At 43.5% G+C, this 19,820-nt stretch overlaps 1 protein-coding gene across 4 annotated transcripts in view; it reads right to left on the minus strand.

The window, feature by feature from the left end:
• Positions 1-19,820, minus strand: part of LOC130647160 (uncharacterized) — a 32,449-nt gene that overhangs the window by 7,698 nt on the left and 4,931 nt on the right. The window contains exon 1 of one of the 4 annotated variants that reach the window (XM_057452918.1): positions 680-807. The exons of 2 other annotated variants lie outside the window; for them this stretch is intronic. In XM_057452918.1, the coding sequence (XP_057308901.1) occupies positions 680-767 (88 nt within the window). In that variant the 5' untranslated portion in view covers positions 768-807. Of the gene's footprint in view, positions 1-528; positions 808-19,820 lie in introns of those variants that run through there. One more of the 4 variants, XM_057452920.1, reaches the window with a different exon arrangement.

The following is a 19,820-nucleotide window of genomic DNA, read 5'->3' on the forward strand; positions in this document are numbered from 1 at the left end:
AATTTGTTTGTATCAAGTGTTTATTATTAACTAAAAGATTATATATGTCAAATGTTGATGAAGATTTTTGCAAAAACAGTTTGCTGAGGCTGAAGATTTAGTAATTTTAGTGAAAGAAAAATCAGTATTGTTAAATAACGAAAACTTTATTGTGGATAAAAAATGAAAAACTTTGTGGTAGAAATTTGTGGATGTTGGATTTTATTTTGTAAGTTTAGGGTTAACGTAGATGTAACTAACAGCTAACATAATGATAATAATAGAAAAGTAATCACAGTGATGTTTTCCTTGCCCCTGCGCACTGACCAGGCTAACTAAAGCTAAATGGCTTAAACTACACCTTTCACCACACCTTTCGTCAGCTATTTACCTAGCTAGTTAGCTAACTGCACTTGCTTTGTTTTGGAATATAGCGGTAGTAACTATTGGGGACAATACTTTTTAAACAATAAAAATTAGCAATGTGGTGCTAACAATAACATTTCTTTCTGGTAACACGTTGAACACTTGACTTTTAGCTAGGCTAACCTTCAGACGGAATCAGCAGTCTTTAGTCATTTAATAACCTTTAACTTTGTGTCTTTTGGATAGAATACAGTCCATAAACCATTAAAGAATACTCTTCTTTGATTTTAGTGTTATAATAGTAAAGTAGGGAGGTATAAAAGTTCTTTTATACCTCCATGGGCAAGCCTCAAGTTAAATTTTCTGTTAATGTTGTTGTTGTTTTCTTCTTGTTGCGCTACCATTATGAAAAATTTGTCCATACAAGCGCTTTACTAGTGCCCAGACTGCGCTGTATGAAAGTCGGTAATTACTTTGAAACTTGAAACGTTTATAGAAGTAATTTTATGTACAGTTTTAAAAAATTAGGAAATTAATTATAACACTCAGCATTTTCGTTAAAATGAACGTTGACTAGCTCGTGTTCCTTTTACATAAAAATACTAATTAAGCTATTAAAATAGCGCAATGGACGGGAATAAAAGTAGATTTTAGTGTTGCGTTACATAGGCACACACCAATAGGCATCAACACGCATAGCTAAGGCACTTTTCTGTTGAGCTAGCTAGAATCACTACTGAATTTTGAGGTTTTGTGGTTCTAAGGTTAGCCAGCTATAGCTTGAAGTACATTAAAGGCGCTACGAAACGATTCAATAAGCAATTTCCGAAAAATGGCGTGTATTAAACGGACTACTCAAAAGGTCAAAGTGCAAAAAATCATAACACTTCACACGTGTACACAACATGTTTATGAATAATTAATTTTTAATTTGCTACTTAGGGGCTGTTTATATGGAGGCTGGATCACTTGCCGGGCTGGCTTTTAACTTGTGTTTATATGAAGGAAAAAACTAATTCGGTTAGGCGGGCTGGCTCTGAACAATGAAAACATTAAAAAATGTAGAACAAAAGAAATACTTTTCATAACAAAAGATTTTAATTAGTTGAGCATAATAAACCATCTCGCCTAGGCGGGCTAGCCCGCTTTGTTACTGTTTATATGAGAAAATGTTTATCTTGCCTATCGGGATCCCTCCCCTAAGAAACGAGATCTCGCCTACCGAGCCAGCCCGTTTAACCATATAAATAGATGAGCAAAAATATGAGGAAAATGAGGAACAAGCGAGATCTCGGTAAACGGGCCATCCCGACAACCGGGCTCATATAAACAGCCCCTAATTGGTTTCTAAAAATAATTTAGGGTTTTTGTAAGAACGTCTAAGTTTTAGCAGAGCCCAGATGTGCTTATATTTTTAAGGAATTTAGGATAAAATTGTTCTTATTACGTTTGAACATATTTAGATTTTAATTTCTTGATCATGATCATGGTTCTTGATCATGGTTTTTATTTGAATTAAATTACTGCTGGACCACGAGTTCAGCTTATTAAAAAAAAAAACTATAAAATATCTTAAAGCTTTTTCTAACTCTTTATAACTTCATTTTCAAGTTCATGAAATGCAAAAGAATGATAGTCAATACAACTCAGTCAAGTATATTTATAGAGATGACAGTTGTGTAAGAGAGTATAAATGGTGCCTTCAAGCACACGCACACGACATCCTCCCAAAAAGGGGAATTCCCCAATCCACCCCTCCCGACAATTCCCCGAATCCGACAAATCCTACAATTCCGGGAAATCCGATAAAATCTCGAGCATGCACAACCGAGAATGGTGAAATAATGCTGACATCAACAAAATTTTGAGCATGCGCAATCGAGTAGGGGGAAAATCCATAGAGTTGTGACTGCTAGTTGAGGGTAGGATGTAATATAAATATGAGCCGACATCATGAGAATGTAACTCGTGATCATATCAAGGTACAGATAATGTGCGCTATGGTAGTTGAAAAGGATCGCGCGATGTTCAGATATGTTCCGGATCATTCCAAGACCCGGGAAATATGTGCCGGGGTCGTTAAAGAGGAACCCCAGATGCTCGGCATTGTTCCGGACCATTTCAAGACCCAAGAAATGTGTACCAGGGCGGTTCAAGAGTACCCATGGCTGCTCAAGCATGTTCCGGATCGTATCAAGATGCTGGAAATGTGCGCTGAGGCTGTTGGACAGATGCCCTCGCTGCTCGAGCATGTCCCGAAGCATTTCAGATCCCAGGACGTGTACCCCTGGGGATTCTCGTGGGAGCTCAACTAAAAATGATGAAAAATCTTTTTGAATGAGTATATAATAAATGTATACTCATTTAAATAAAGTATTGGTATTACTCTACCCCTCCTGGCTTTTGCTTTGGTACAAGAATTGGAGAAGGCAAATGACCTTGAGTCGAGGTTCGAGCGGTACGTGGAGGATCATAGTTCTTGTGAGTTTAATAAAAATGAATAAGAATAGGTTTCAGGATTTATGCAATAGCAACGTTGAATTCAACGCCTGGATGCTCCAACATGTCCCCAACTACTTCAAGACGCGAGAAATGTGTACTAAAGCGGTTGAAGAGGACCCTGTAGTATTTGCGTATGTTCCAGACTATTTCAAGACACTGGAAATGTGTACTAGGGTGGTTGAACGATATCCTGGGATGTTTGAGTACGTTCCAGATCGATATAGGCCTGGGGTTACTCGAGCTCATTCCAATAAACATGCGAAAACAATGCGATGAGTGTGAAGCCATCCTGGACGAATACGACAGATGTCGCTGCGGACGGAGGTTCTTAATAAGAGCCAAGCTGCTCTGTTGGTCGTGCTACCAAGAGTATATCACGTATAATGGTGGTAGTTGTCATTGCGCAACGACATAGAAATAAACTCTGACTGAGGTTTTATCTTCATAATGAAATGTTGATGAATTTCGGAGATAAAACTGTTAAGTCTGAAGACTTTTACACCAATTCAAAACCACTAAAAATCGAAGAAGTGAACATTGAAAATCTTGTACTGAGTAACTCTATACCAGGAAACAAAGGCAAGGATGAGCGCTTTGTGATTGCCTATGATGATCAATACGGCAACCTAGGACCGTTACTGATCATGACCCCTGAAAAGATCCGCTCCAAGGGTGTCTCTCAATACAGTGAGGGTTCCGCGCTAAATATGTCATTCGACCTGGCCAGCTATCCCGAGTGGTTAGAAAAATATGAAGAGATCTTGGATAAGGTGAAGTCTCTGGAGGAGGTTTGCTTCACCAATATCAGCGTGAAAAAGGCCGGTACTTCAGCACCAAGCTCAAGATGTGGGATGGTAAAGTCAGAATCAACTTCCATTCCAAAAAGATACCACAAAAAAGCTGCGAGTGTAAGGCTATCATCAAGCTGGCGAGTATCTACAGGCAAGGGCGCAACTACTACGCACAGACCTATCTGGAAGATATAAGGAGGTTGAAGGCTACGGCACTTTCTACTTCAGTGACTCTGATGACGACGAGGGTTTCACCATATTGTAAATGGCTTATCAAGGTTCTATGGTTGTCTTCAGCCATAGAAACAAACATGAACGTTCCCGAACTGAAAAAAGAAGCGAAAGCACTACGCGTTCCTTGCTACTTAACTATGAATAGGGGCCCTCTTCCCAAAGCGATCCGCAAGGCCAAGTACAAGTCCGTTTCGACACAGACAGACGGTCCCTATTGTGAACCTTGCGTCAGGCTCGCTTGGCAGAAAAATTTCGAGCAATACTCGAGACGGCTCTCCGAAAAGCAGCGACGTGTCGTACATGACTGTGGTCTTATCATCGACTATGATACTGAAGAAGTGCTCGAGATCGTCTAGTATGTTATTCAACACACTAGACCCTTGTGTAAGCAGGCTCCTCTAAGTACCGCTGACATACTGCGCAGATTGAAGTTTTTTGAGCAGTTCATCCTTCGACCTTTCGCGACAAGCTGCTGTCGCTCCCGTTCATTGATCGAGTCCACAATTTTGCGCGTTCGTTGTCGGGCTTGCTTCTTCAACACCAGGTACTTTTGCTTTTCCTGCATATTAGGCTAAACTCGTAGTCGCTAATCACTCCCCCAAGCGTTTAGCTCTTTGATAAGAAGCAGGGTTAGTATATTGGATTTCTCACCATCTAAAAGAGAATAATCTGGATCCAGCTGGGAGCATACGAGTCTCAGCCGCTGGTGAACGTCAGTCTTATAGATGCTGTCGTAGTCACCCGCGGTAAATATTAGAATATTATCAAAGGCCCGTGCCATAATGTCCTGCAGTGGTTGATCGATTATCACACTGTACCCCTTGTTAACCCTAAGCCTACAGACTCCGTTCCTGAGTACGAAGAGCTTGATCCTATCCCCCTCTGGACTATTGACTATGGCCGCGAGATCCTCGATTCTATACAAACCCGGTGCAATCGAGATGAGGACTTCCAAATCCCCGACTTACATCGACTTAGACTCCGCCTTATCGATGTTGATCTCGCTCTTATTAAAGAGGTTCACCCACCTAGGGAAGATACTGATAGATTTTAGAGCTATCCTCGTGTCCTCTCCTAGATGAGGGTCGAATATCGTAGGTTTCCCGACATCTGTAATATACAGTTGCTTCATGTTTCTTAAAAGAAAAGATGAGCATTTACTCGTACAACCAGAAGGCAAACTATGCCCCTACACATGGGAGATATCTCGAGAGGCACAAGGGAGATGACCTTTCAAAGCAAGACATCGTTATTGACGCGAAGGGGTCCTCGTTTACGGTAAAATTCTCCAACATCTTCTTTGACTACGAATTCCACTCTGGTGCGGTGTTGAATACCTGGCAAAGCCACCCTTTCAGCCTCTGATCTACTCAGCTCAATTTTGCCGTCTTCTGCGCAACATCCGCTTGCGGTATCTCTATAAAGCATTTGCAGTCCTCTTTGCCTCTTGTTAGTGCTGTTTACCAGTTCCACGTCTACTTCCAAATACGTAAAATTCTAGCAGAGCTCGACATCTCTCTACCAGGCTCCGACAGGTTTCAACGTCCCAACAACCCCTTCAACAGCCAAAAATTCCGGCAGCTTGCTCGTGAATTTGGTGTAAGTAGTAGCGAGCAGGAATGGAGGAACGAAAACCTCTTCAGCAGTTGGCAACTGTACCGCTCGGACTATCCTGACTCGGGCCCTAGCTATCTTGACGAGGACTCTTGGAACCGGTGGATCCTGGAAAAATCCCGGGGTCTCACTCATGTAGGTCTCGAGCGGTTATCCCAAAGCGTGCGCTTCTACGCTTACCTGATACTCGAGAGTCAAGCTAACGCAAGATCTGGCATCCTCGGCAACCAAGGCAGCGCTATCGATGCTCAACGCTTGTACTTGACGACCTTTTAAGAGCTGATCATCAAACCAAGCGACACGGGTAAGGAGATCAATGAGTTTGAAAATGTGCTAAAGTACGCTTGTTCAAGGCTGATTTCAGCGTGACTCACGGTGTCTATATGATCCCCAGCGATATGGGCCTTTGCATCGGGAATATCGTTAATTTTACGAACAAAATCCTCATCAGCAAAGAGTCATTCTTCATCGGTGTTAACCCGAAGATTAATCGCCTAGCAACCACGCAGGAGCACGCGAAGCAAGAGGGAATCTTTCAAAAAACGTCCATGGAAAGGCTAGCGAGTCGACCAAACATCAAGCACTGGGGTCTGAAATAGGTGGTCTTACTAAGACCGCCATTGGTTAAGCTTAAAAACATGATGATACCAAGGCTACCGTTATCACGGTGGGGGTAGGGTTAATCCTCGCATACGTATGGTTTAAGTAAAAGGCTCAGTACATTTTGGTAAACCACCTAGCTTACCACAGTGCTCACCACTCAGTGCGATTTGCGTGTGCTCCTCCTTCCCATATAAGCCACAACAATACCCACAGCACCAGTAGCAGCCAGGTATATATACTGAGCTGCGAACTCTACAATTTTGGCTGCTACTGCACTTCCTCATGTAACGGCAAGTACAATGGTGGAAGCCAGTAGACCAATAGCTGAGACGATACTAGCTATAGTCAAGCCTTGCTCCTTGAAGAGGATTTTGAGCTTTTCTAGTAGGGATGTGTCGTCCCCAGCGATCTTCATCAGAGTCTCTCCGATATGTAGCAGCTGACTCTGAGTCTTAGATGAAAGCATATGCTCTTCTCGTACGGCTTTCTTCTGATCTCGGAGTCTCTCCAGATCTTCCTTCGCCTTCTCAAGGTTGTTGTTCTCAATCTTTATCTGTTCCTTCGATAGTGATTTGATGATCTGATCATCGTAGAATATCATCTTGTTTTTCAGCATCTTAATGTTACCCGTAGTTCTTGAGCCTCAAGGTTCAGCTCTCTTCTTTCAGTAGGGCCGAAGAATTCGGGGGGAGTCTCTCGTATAAGACTCTCCGTGTCATCAGCGACATTCTTAATCAATGACATCTCGACATCATCGCTCCTTGCTCCGCGCTGCTTCCATTTGACGAGAACGTTCCCGATCCTCCGGATCACTGTATTGAATTTATCGACGGGTGTGGCAAGGCTAGCGATCGTAAAGTCATTAAAACCCATGGCTTGTAGGCGGCCCTCACCTAGTTCCTTCAGTAACTTCGGGCCAACTACTCTCAGCTTACCTTTCACCATCTTCAGCTTTATTCCATCGTAAAGAAGCTGCCCATCCTCAAGCTTAAAATTGTCCTTGATCACGTTTATATCTACCTTGGTTTCATCCAGAGTTCCCAGGTTCCAGTTATTTTTAACGTGTATGTAGAAATCACTTACTTCTTTTTTTAGTTTAGTCTTCATCATTCTATCAAGTGCATCTTTCTCCTCCTGAGCCTGCTGCTCTTCAGGTGAAAGAGCGCTTGTTCCTGGAATGTCCCCTTGTTGAGGGATCCGGCTACTAAGTTCCTCGTCGTGATCTTGAATCTTCTCCTCCGATGTGAAGTCATCTCCTTCATATGTTGGGTTAATCGGCATTTATTCAACCCTCATAACTCTACTAATAAACATGTACGGAACTAAGTTAGATCCTCACAAGGAAATCAAGACTTGCTAGCAATTAAAGGCAAGAAGCAGCGTGTCAAAGTCTCCCATGTCCCCAGTACGATCAACCAAAACGAAGACTTGTATGTTGACATACCCAATTTGGGACAGAATGATGTAATTTTCCCAGGCTCTCTCAAACTCTTATTCGACCTGGAGCTTACTGGCACCAATACGAAACGTAACATTGTCAGCAACATAGGCAAGGCACTGGTGCAGAACCTTCGCATAAACGTGAACGGTCACGAGATACAGAACATCAGCAATTTCAATGTGCTCGCGGTGTATAAGGACTTGTGGCTACCAAAAATTGAGCGTGAGAACAACCTGATCCTCGAGGGTATCCACCCCAACGATGGCACCATAAGGGCTCTACAAGTAAAAGCTAGCGACCATGTAGGAAATGATGAAGAAAAGGCGATCGTGGCGATGTATGGCAACATTTTCGCTATCCCTATCGGCAAATTTTTTGAGTTGACGAGGGATCTACCATTCTACCAACATGGGCTATATGACAGGATCCATTTCGTTATACATTTTTGCACCATATGACCAAATCATCAAAGATGCTGGTAAACCAGCTTCAGGGTCTACCGCAGCTAAACCAGCTAATAGCGCTTATCCCAGGAAAGTGAAGGCTTACTCTGGTGCTAACAAGGTCTTCTACAACCCCAAAATCGAGAAAATCGCGATCACGGTGGAAGGTGAGCCTAACGAACTCTACTCGCATGCCATGTTACCCAAGGATCATCTCGAACAAGTCTTTGAATTGTTCGGGTCCGACCATAGCAAGGTGACGATCGGCCAGTTTGCAACGGAAAGGTACGCGCTGTTCATCGAATTCAGAGCAACCTCAGAGAATAGCTTGCATGGTAGTGGGAGACCCCTGCAAAGACTTAGTGACGGCATCACCTTGCATATGAGCAAGAAAGCTGATGGAACTGGAGATATCAAGTGCTATGTGTACTTACTTCAGGATGCGCAGCTGAATGTTCTGGATGGTAGTTGGCATAGTACGGAGTACTAAATAAACAATGGCTACTCTGGCAGTAATGGCAGGAGGAGCGATTATAAATGCATTGGCCTTTTCAGGCAGCAAATTCATGTTTTCAAAACTATCAGGGCACGGGGGAGAGGAGCGCAAAAGGCATGACAAAGTGATCGAACAATTACAAGCTGCTCAAGCTTAATGAGTAAAAGATCGTCAAGCCAAAATCGACTGGTATAACAAGCAACGAGAGCTTAAGCATCAAGCAGGATATAGTCTCAAAGAGCTAGATGAAGGCATGCAAGAGTACTATATCGCGACGATAGAGAAGGCCCCAAAATTGTCAGACTTCTACACACCTTCCAAGCATCAACAAGACAGTGAACTGACGTTCATCGTAGGATCCTTGGCCCTGCTTGGTTTTACCGCGTACAAGTTCGCCCAGCGGTTCCGCAGGGGCTGGATGTAGACGTAGCGGAACATTTTTCGACATGTAATAAACATGTCAAAAGCACATATCGTTACGGTTGATGAAGCTAAAAAACTAAGCAAAATCTATTACTCTCCGGAGCATCTCTGGACTGGCCGAAAGGCGATCAAATTGGTTGCTGAGGAGAGTAGTCTTTCTATAAAGAGAGTAACCCACTGGCTCTTTCGGCAGCTGTTTTGGCTTCGACATATTTGAGGGCCCAAGCGCATCAATTACCCTCATTTCACAATTACAAGACCAAACGAAATGCACCAGTTCGACTTGCTCTATATGCCCCACGATAAAGTCTATGGAAACACCTATAAATACATCCTCACAGGCATTGACGTGGCTTCAAGATACAAGGTAGCGAGACCGTTGAGAACCAAAAAGGCCAGTAAAGTCGCCGACGGCCTCTACTTGTATCTGCTGCAACCTGGAGAGGAACATGGAGATTCGAAAAGACGTGCAACGGACGCCTGGCGGAGCAAAAAGACGTATAGACTGGACCGTATCATGACTGGTACAAGGTTTTTGTACTATTTGAAAGACGGTCCCGAACGTAGTTTTGTGGCAGAGGAGTTGATGCTAATACCAGAGGATGTTGAAGTACATCCGGATCATGTTAAAGAGTGGTAATTTTCTCGAGTCAGATGGCCATTTCATCAAGTCCACCGTAGCGGGGAACTTGCTCAATTGCCAGCTCTTGCAGAGCCGGAACTATATTCCGCGTTGCTGCTAGGCGAACTTGTAAGCGTATTTAATGGGAGCCACAGGTTCACATTAATACCTCCCTATACAAAAATATGTTTGGTATTTCTTAGGCTTAGCAAAGAGTATTTTCAAGTGTACCTCTAAAGGTTCATTCTCCAAATCCTTACTCGGATCCCATAAATACAGTAAAGGGGGCTCGGTATAGAACGGATATCCATAGACGATACCGCGAATAACATCAGGTTCGATATCAAGGTCGATTTCAACTAAGCGTCTATCTTCAATAGGAAATTTGAGTATGTCGCTTATTTTTATCAGATACACCAGATCCGAGAGCTTTAACTCAGGATCCTTGATAATCTTCTAACGCTGGGACATTCAGGTCGTACAAGTCGTCTCGACCAAGATCGATAAGCTTGAAGTGGCATATGTATCGCTCCACGTGTCCTTCTTCGATGAACCTATTGAAGGTGTGTACACCGTTGGGATTGTCAATGACGACAATCTCGTCAGACTTTGGAAATTTCTCTTTGAACTAACTACTAATCCTAGGGATAGCATGTCTTTAAACACGTGCGTCATAGTACGGAAGATGATGGTACTTATCGTCGCCAGGTGTCGTATGCTTAAGAAAAATCATAATAACATTGTCCTGCCTTAGATCCTGCGTGCAGCACATCTTTCGAAGTGTCTCAATTTCCCGGGATTGTTCTAAAATGTATTTATTCATCCATTCGAGATCACTCTCCTGTAGTGCGAAGTCGACGTCTTATTCTTTGATTAACTTGCGCTGCTCCTCAAGTTTCCTCTGTAATTTTGCAAGACAAGACATTTTATCTTACAGTTTTGGATCGGGGATCGTGTTGCGAGGACGGTGCTCACGTTAAAATTTTCCAGGCCCTAAGGTGCTCAAGTCTGATCCAAAGGCAGGCATGGTTGGACTTTTTGAGTTGAGACTTGATCCCCTCCCAGTCATCTATCTGGTTGGTCTCTTCATCAATGAGCTTGAGGTCGCTCTTCTCGTGGGGGTACCAGACGAACAGCTGCTTCTTCTGCCTTCTAAGGTTTTTGGGAGGACTGTATACGAATGTGTGAGTAACCAGAGACTGTGCTTCCTGTGTCGACCGCTTATGGCCAATTTAAGTAGAGATTGCCGCTTTTTGTCGAGAGACTCGTCGGCGATCATATCATCAACGATGAATAGCGTTTCCTCCCCTGCCAGGACCGATGACAGCTTCTGGATCCACTCAAACAGTTGGTCCTTTGGGTCAATTAAGAACACATGTCATCGTCCCACAGCGAGGGTCTATCAAGGTAAGTTCTATTCCAGCGGATGGTAGGGCAGAGAATGACAATGTTGTGGAAGTGGTGCCTGTACTTGTTCTCCAAGAGGTTAAGTACACGCTGCGTTTTCCCACAGCTTGTCGGTCCGGTAAAGATTGCTGCATGCGGGTCCTTTACAATATCGAGAGTCATATTTATTTTGTCTGCCGGTAGCAGATAGAACCTCGCGCTTTTAGAGAGATGAAGCGGCTGCCCTTGGTTTGATTTTCACTTATCCAGTTGGTGTAGTGTGGTCTTGATAATTGAACCTCCACGCTGGGAGCAACACCATTCTCGCTGTATTTAATCGGAATCTTATGATCAAATTCCCACTTATCTCGATTACCCCAATTCATACCGTCTCTAAATTGGGCCTGGATGTGCCTCATAAATGTTACGATATCACAACCGAGGTACTCCGTAGAGGCTCTCTCTGTATCGTACCTTAGGGCATTGCGAATCCTATTTAGAATAAGTTTATGCTTATACCCAGGGAAATCACATTCTTTGCAATGGTGTTTTTGTTTTTTGTGTGGGATACATTTGTTCCGTTCCTTTGACGCCTTCAGACTATCCAGACAATTGATACACATTTTTGTCAATTGACCATTTTTCATCATCTTGAAGGAATCTGGTGAACTGATCCTTTTACAGTCTGAACATTTCTTACTCTCTTCCATGTTAGTGTTTACCCCAAGGGGAGCAAACACGAGAGTGGTCAGTCTATTTAGGTTTTGGCACGATAGATGCAGAGATCCACCCTTTAGAGACATCCATTTCTCTAAAACCCCGTCCAGCTGTGAAGTAGGCAACCATGTTCATCACATCGCTTGTATCCAGCTTGGTGCTGGGGCTCGTTATACCAAGGAACCTCTTGCCAACCATAGCGTAAGCGAATGTAAATCCTAGGTCCACGACTGTCTCGTATAGCATGTCGATTATCTCCTTTTGCTGGGGAGTTACATTACTTATGTTTTATTATAGATTATCCCATCTTGAAAATGTCAACTTGAGGCTGGGCTGTGGGTTTTTGCTGAGGTGCATCAAATCCATCTTGACGGGCACGTGGGATATCGGCAGGCTGCGCTCTTACACACTTGGTTGCGCTCTTACACACAAAAATGTAGTAGACACCAAATACCACGCAAGCAAGTATGACAAGGCCTCCACCAAGGTATACACCACCTGACTGTACAGAAGTGCCTCCAGAAGAGGTTTTGACTGTAGATTCTACAGCGCCCTCTTGTTGCTTAAGTTCTTCCTTCTTCTTCTTAATCAGTGCCGCCAATTTATGAACCTGTGCGACTCTCCCTGGATGCTTTACTGGCTTTGTTATGACTCTTACTTCTTCTCTCTGTTCTTCGCTCATTTCTTGTAAGCCGTGAGGCTTACAAAAATCACTTCCCACTAGCTGACCCTTAGGGACATCTACCTGTATATACGTTCGTGTTCCTATATCACCCATTATTTTTTTTCCTGTTCATCATCTTTCTCCGAACCCTCCTTGGACACCTTGAGCTGTGTGTGATTAATGGTATGCGCAGCAATAAGCAGAGGCGTCAATAGCTTACCAAATGCTTAATAGATGAGAATACCTAGATCTAGAGAAAGGCTTCTGTACACTTCCTCGGCAGGAGGTGCTGTTTACCCTTGCGTGCATCCTTCAGTACTTGACGTTTATCAACATCTGGTTTTTGCTCAAGGGCTTCTGCTGGGGTATTAACTTCATCGAATATCTCTGCTATGTCTTGAACCATCTTTATTAGATGTCGATAACGAAAGAAGCAAGCAAGGATCGAGACTCATGGCAGTAGCACGGCGATTAGTAACACAACGTCCATTTATTTGCTCTCCTTAGCCGCTAAGCGACAATGACCCCTGGCGAGCGTTGTGATCTAGTCCGCTTGTACGATCCGCCTGTCGTCTGCCCTTTTGAGTGCCAGCCTGTTCACTTCCTGCGTGTAGATTTGATGCCCCTTGTTCTGGATCTGGACCTGGCTCTTGTATATGTCAACACCCTCCTTCAGGCAGCGCTGGCAGTCTTCGAAGGAGATGGATTTTGCCGTGACACACTTCTTTACACCTTTCGCTTTGCGATCGCCGCCCTCTTTCGTTATACTCATGTAAGCATACAGCTTCGCTCTTAGGGTGATGAACTCTGTCATGATTTTGCCATTTAGCTTGTCCTTCATGAGACCTACCACCTTTTTGTTTTTACCAATGAGGATCTGCCATCATCCTTGCTATAGACACTCGTATCGAAACGTGTCTCGCATCTTAGGCAATGTCGCGGTAAAAGTCCTCCGTTCTTATGTGGTAGACGAATGAGTCAGTATCCATGTAACAGACCCGCAGCTTTCTACCGTACTTGGGCTGCATGTAGTCGTAGTGGAACTCATACATTACCACTTTCGAGTTGTCTAAATTAGCCTGGCCAATATACACCGGCTTGTTCATCTTTACCTCAGTCTTGCCCATGAGGTGACTGCTGAAGTAGTTTCCATCCTTGAAATTGGGCTACATGACGAGCTTCCCGTACATGTCTTCGTTGATAATCAGCTGGATATTGCGGTGGTTCCTCAGGTTCTCCATGGTTTTACCGAACACCGAGAGGTTCATAAGCTTTTAGAAGTCCTTTTCAAACTCGTTTTTGGCGGCGGTTCTAAGCCTCATGTTGTGGTCGATGTAGTCTCTCAGCCAGGCTTCGGGTTAAACTGGATGACTCTGTATACCTTCTTGAGCTCGAGCCCATGTTTCAGGGCCTCTTGAAGAACTCTAATGTGCACCACGTACCTCCGCTTTTGTTCCAAATTTGGTATCAGTTTCTCGACCTTGTGAACCACCTTGCCCTCCGGTAGGAAGGGCAACTCGTTGTGCTTGTCGTGCAGCTTTTTAGGGTAGTTGATATCAACTTCCAAGATGTAGCCGTGCTTGTTGTCAGCGACGAGCTTGCTGATGCGCTTCTCGGTAAAGGCCTCAACGTTCGACAGCCATTTGAACCCGTGCGTGGGCAGGTCTTGACGCATAGCCCAGCCGTACAAATTGTCGGAGTCGAGATACTGCAAATATGACGACTCAACCTCCGGATCGTCTTGGTCCCCCATGTACTTGTTGTTGGCTTTGGTATACCTGTGCACAGCTTGGGTTATGCCTCCACGGATATCTTTTTCGAACATCAGAAGGATGTCGAGATCCGTAAAGAAGTCCAGATTGATCTCGGTGTACTTCAACGCTGCTTTCCAGGCGAGACCAGGTGCACTGTACAAATGGGCAGTGTCGAGCTTGTAGTTCCCTAAGCACACTCCTCGAAAGCTCTGAAAGATATCGGCTAATAGCAAGACGTCTGTGGTGAGATACGTATCGTGATAATCTCCCATGGTGACCTCGGAGCCCTCTGGAGTGATGCGCTTCCATTTTTGAGCACGCTCGTAGTCGTTGTCAGTGATCCCCTTTATATTCAATTTGATATAGACGGCCTCCTTGAGTGGTAGCTCCGTTTTCCTCGAATTGTCGCCAGCCATCCATGCACTCGTAGGGGTAGACGCCTTTTCGAAGCATCAGCCTGAAGACATCATCTTTGTCGATGAATTTGGTCATGGATGGTACGTTTGCCTTTACTTTCTCCATGTCTAGCTGCTTCGTGGTATTCGAGTCGCAATTTTTACACCAAAAGGTTGCCACATACTCGGCGTCGATCCTCTGAAATTCCAGACATGTATCCGCGCACTGCTGACATTTCATGCCTGTGGCGTTTATGCCAATGAGGTTGCTTGCCAATTTGTCTAACGAGGATGCCATGAAGCGACAGCTGTCGATGAACCTGATCTCTATGGGCTTGTACGTCTCACCATCACCGTGCCCCATGCCTCCAGGGTTACCTTGATTTTCACGTATACTGTCAGTGGGTCTGGCACAAGCCCGTGGGCAAAGGTACTATACTTGCACCAGCCACATGGTACGTGCTTGTTCAGCTTTTTCGTCTTGGTCTCGCTCACATTCTCTTTCATTGGGATCAACAGACTCTCGAAGTCTGCATAGATGGCGAATGGTACTTTGAACTGCTGCTGACCGTCCTTGTAGCATAGCCACTTTTCCTTTTCGGTTGGCATCGTGACCTTGACAGATTCATTCTCCCTGCAGTAGTCGTAGTGACTTTCTCTTGCTGATTCTGTGCGAAAACCGTTCAAGCAATTCACGCAGAAGTGGTAGCTCCCATTATTCTTCGCATTCAAGGACCCTAGCAGTCTGGATAGGGATTTCACCGCTGTGTAGTGCCTTCTCTCACCATCGGTAATCATCAGCAAGTTAGCCTGCTTATCACGATTGGTATTATACTCAGACCTGCGACCGATATAGATAGTCTTCTCCGAGACGAAGAGTATGTTAACCGCAACCTCGGGGTTCTGCTCTTCGAGTTTACCAATCTTGTTGAGGGCTACTGGATGGGTCACAGCTTGCTGATGCGTTGCGGATTATTTGCAATCTCCACTTGTGTCTTGAGGTGTGCAAAGATAGCCTGTAGCAGTTCTTCGATGTCGCTGCCTTGAAACACTTCTACCATCTTGCTGTTGAATGCCTTCTCCACCATTACATCATGAGTAGCCCTGGCATCATCCTCATCGTCCAGCACTAGTACCACCTCTTCTTGCTTTTTCCACATTACCCATAGATGCAGCTGAATTTTAGCGGCATTTAACGTACCTACCTGCTCTTCAACAAGTTTCTCTACCTGTGCGCTCACAAGCTCGATGTAACTGTCAATATCCGTCTTGCCACGCCCGTCCAATCGAAAGCTCTTATAAGCTCCATTCATCGCCTCGTTGTGTTCAATAGGCTCAGTGCTTTCGGTAGACTCCTCACTACCATGCCCTTCCTCTGTCTCTTGTTCAACCTCACCCGTCAGGGTCCTTCTAACTCCATCGTAAAGAGTTAGGATGCGATCTTTCGCTGATGAGTATATACTTTCGACTGGCTTTCTAATGCTCTCTGGTACATACTTCACAAGCCAATCAGACCACTCTCGCAGTTTACTCCTGACTACCGGACGAGTCTTTGTCATCTCTTGACGTTCAAAAGCATTCATAGCTTCGGGTGTAAATGCTTCAGGGCCCGGAGCAGGAACGGGTCTCGGAGCAGGTGGCGGAGTCTTCAATAAAGCAATAAGGTCTACCTTTCTAAGTCTTGAGTACCCGCGTAAGCCTCGCTGTTTAGCAATAGCTTTCAATTCAGGAATATATTTTTATTATGTATTTTTTAAGTTCAATCGGCGTTCTACCACGGTCGTGGTTTAAGTAGGGAATTCCCCTACTCGATTGCGCATGCTCGAAATTTTGTTGATGTCAGCATTATTTCGCCATTCTCGAGTGCGCATGCGCGAGATTGTATCGGATTTCCCGGAATTGTAGGATTTGTTTGATTTGGAGAATTGTCGGGAGGGGTGGATTCGGGAATTCCCCTTCTTGAGAGGATGTCGTGTGCGTGTGCTTGAACGCACCATTTAAACTCTCTGTGTAGGCTTTAACCGTGAAATAAAAAACGAGATATATTTCACAATTCTATTTTTTTGTATTGTAGAGTACCAGCTGACGTTTTTTTTTTTATAATATTCGACAAGTAGTTATAATTTCTCTCCTTCTTTACTACATTGGCCACAAATCGTTTTGTTGGCTTTAAATATGCTACAGAGAATAGTAGTTTTATCTCGCCTTCATTATCTACTGCGCATTTCTAAGAAAAGGAAATTTGAAACGGTATATAACGTAAAGCAACCATGCTTTAAAAATTTTAAAATTAATCTTAGCTGGTTACGATTAACATTGTTCTTATGATCAAGTGTGGCTAACTGTGTTCTGGCTAACATTTTTTCATATGGTAAAAAGTACTTTTTTGGAAGATACCGGATTTTGAGAGAATGGTATACCTCAAACATAATTAAACAAACATAATACTTTCTCAAGACCTTTCATCATTCCGGTCTCAGTAACAAATTTTAACTCTAAGTGGGCCCACGGGCCCATGATAGGTCATTCTTTGCTTCGCACGTCATCGTCACACAATGTCTCATGGTCACACTTTTTATAGTACTTATTATGCGGAAAGAGTGCTTATTCACTACTACTGACTTGAACCTTTTTACAAGATTCTGGTCATTCCCCCGCATGTTGCTATGGACCAGTAAAGGTGGTCAACTGGTGCCCATTTTCCAAGAGATTTTTAAGCTAAGGAAAAATTCAAATTAAAAACATAAAATTTATCACCGAAGAAAAGCAGCGTTTTGAATCCCTTTTTCAACTCTCTTTTTAGAAGTTGGTCACTTTTTTTCAGGAGATGTCGTTTAACAGGTCTAAATGTTTAGTACACTCTGTTCTGCATTTCTTAACTTAGGTCGAAATCTTTCTCCCAGTTAAAATGATCAAAACATAAGAAAACATTCTTTGGAAGATTTTTCCTGCTGAATGCCGGAAGCGAGAACAACTTTTGTTTTTGTTCTTTTTACTGTTATTCTCACAACCAACGACAGCACACCTAAGGCCTATTTTCACAATCGATTTCGAAACTGGGTTACTCAGCGAAGAAAGCTTAGCTATGTTTGTTTTATTTAGAATATTGGTAATAAATTAATTTCCCTTTTTGGAGAAAAGAAATGATAAAGAATATTCTTATTGCTTTTTTATCTTTCAAATTTTCCTTTTTTACACGCATGAATTAATTGCAATGAACACAGACCTTTAAAATTTTCCTGACTTGGTGGCACGGGCGCTTTATAAATAACTAGTCGATAAGGTCCGTTGACGCGTGTCCTTGTGGTTATGGAGTTCGCTTCGTAATCACAAGGTCCGTGGTTCGGTCCACAGCGCGGGCATGTTCAGCAAGTGTCTTTACCACACCTACGGTAGGGAAATTGGGTAGCTATTGCCGGTGTATACTTAATGTATACATTCCGAACACAGGACTCACGTTGATAACAGTGTTTACAAAACTGAAGTGGCTATATCCTGTATAAATATTTGGAATAATAATAATAAAAAATAGGTTGTTTTAGATTTTTTGTTGACGTCAGCAGCGCAGATACGAAATAAAATTGTATAAATTTAGTTTATTTGTGGCCTGTAATGTGTAGAGGTGGAAACGCGATCAAAATAATGTATAGGATCATATGTTTTCGAAAATTGCCCAAAGAGATATGAGGGTTTAAAAATTGTGTTGACGTCAACAAAGGCCCATAAAAAAACACAAAAATTTTTTTTTGGAATTTATATACCTGTTGCCTTCCTCTTATAGATCTTTAAACGCTAATCAAGAAAATGTATAGGATCATGTACTTTTGACAAACGGTTGCAGAGATATTAGGGTTTCAAAATTTTTTGATAACGTCATCAACCGGTCCATTTCGAGACTGATTCGGGGACCCAGGTTTGGGAAAATTACCCAAATTGGTCATAGGTGGTCCCTAGTTACACACGCGGTGAAGAATCATACAAGACAGACAAGACAGACAAGACAGACAAGACAGACAAGACAGACAAGACAGACAAGACAGACAAGACAGACAAGACAGACAAGACAGACAAGACAGACAAGACAGACAAGACAGACAAGACAGACAAGACAGACAAGACAGACAAGACAGACAAGACAGACAAGACAGACAAGACAGACAAGACAGACAAGACAGACAAGACAGACAAGACAGACAAGACAGACAAGACAGACAAGACAGACAAGACAGACAAGACAGACAAGACAGACAAGACAGACAAGACAGACAAGACAGACAAGACAGACAAGACAGACAAGACAGACAAGACAGACAAGACAGACAAGACAGACAAGACAGACAAGACAGACAAGACAGACAAGACAGACAAGACAGACAAGACAGACAAGACAGACAAGACAGACAAGACAGACAAGACAGACAAGACAGACAAGACAGACAAGACAGACAAGACAGACAAGACAGACAAGACAGACAAGACAGACAAGACAGACAAGACAGACAAGACAGACAAGACAGACAAGACAGACAAGACAGACAAGACAGACAAGACAGACAAGACAGACAAGACAGACAAGACAGACAAGACAGACAAGACAGACAAGACAGACAAGACAGACAAGACAGACAAGACAGACAAGACAGACAAGACAGACAAGACAGACAAGACAGACAAGACAGACAAGACAGACAAGACAGACAAGACAGACAAGACAGACAAGACAGACAAGACAGACAAGACAGACAAGACAGACAAGACAGACAAGACAGACAAGACAGACAAGACAGACAAGACAGACAAGACAGACAAGACAGACAAGACAGACAAGACAGACAAGACAGACAAGACAGACAAGACAGACAAGACAGACAAGACAGACAAGACAGACAAGACAGACAAGACAGACAAGACAGACAAGACAGACAAGACAGACAAGACAGACAAGACAGACAAGACAGACAAGACAGACAAGACAGACAAGACAGACAAGACAGACAAGACAGACAAGACAGACAAGACAGACAAGACAGACAAGACAGACAAGACAGACAAGACAGACAAGACAGACAAGACAGACAAGACAGACAAGACAGACAAGACAGACAAGACAGACAAGACAGACAAGACAGACAAGACAGACAAGACAGACAAGACAGACAAGACAGACAAGACAGACAAGACAGACAAGACAGACAAGACAGACAAGACAGACAAGACAGACAAGACAGACAAGACAGACAAGACAGACAAGACAGACAAGACAGACAAGACAGACAAGACAGACAAGACAGACAAGACAGACAAGACAGACAAGACAGACAAGACAGACAAGACAGACAAGACAGACAAGACAGACAAGACAGACAAGACAGACAAGACAGACAAGACAG

This window comes from Hydractinia symbiolongicarpus, chromosome 6 (assembly GCF_029227915.1).
Source record: "Hydractinia symbiolongicarpus strain clone_291-10 chromosome 6, HSymV2.1, whole genome shotgun sequence".
NCBI classification, from domain to species: domain Eukaryota; kingdom Metazoa; phylum Cnidaria; class Hydrozoa; order Anthoathecata; family Hydractiniidae; genus Hydractinia; species Hydractinia symbiolongicarpus.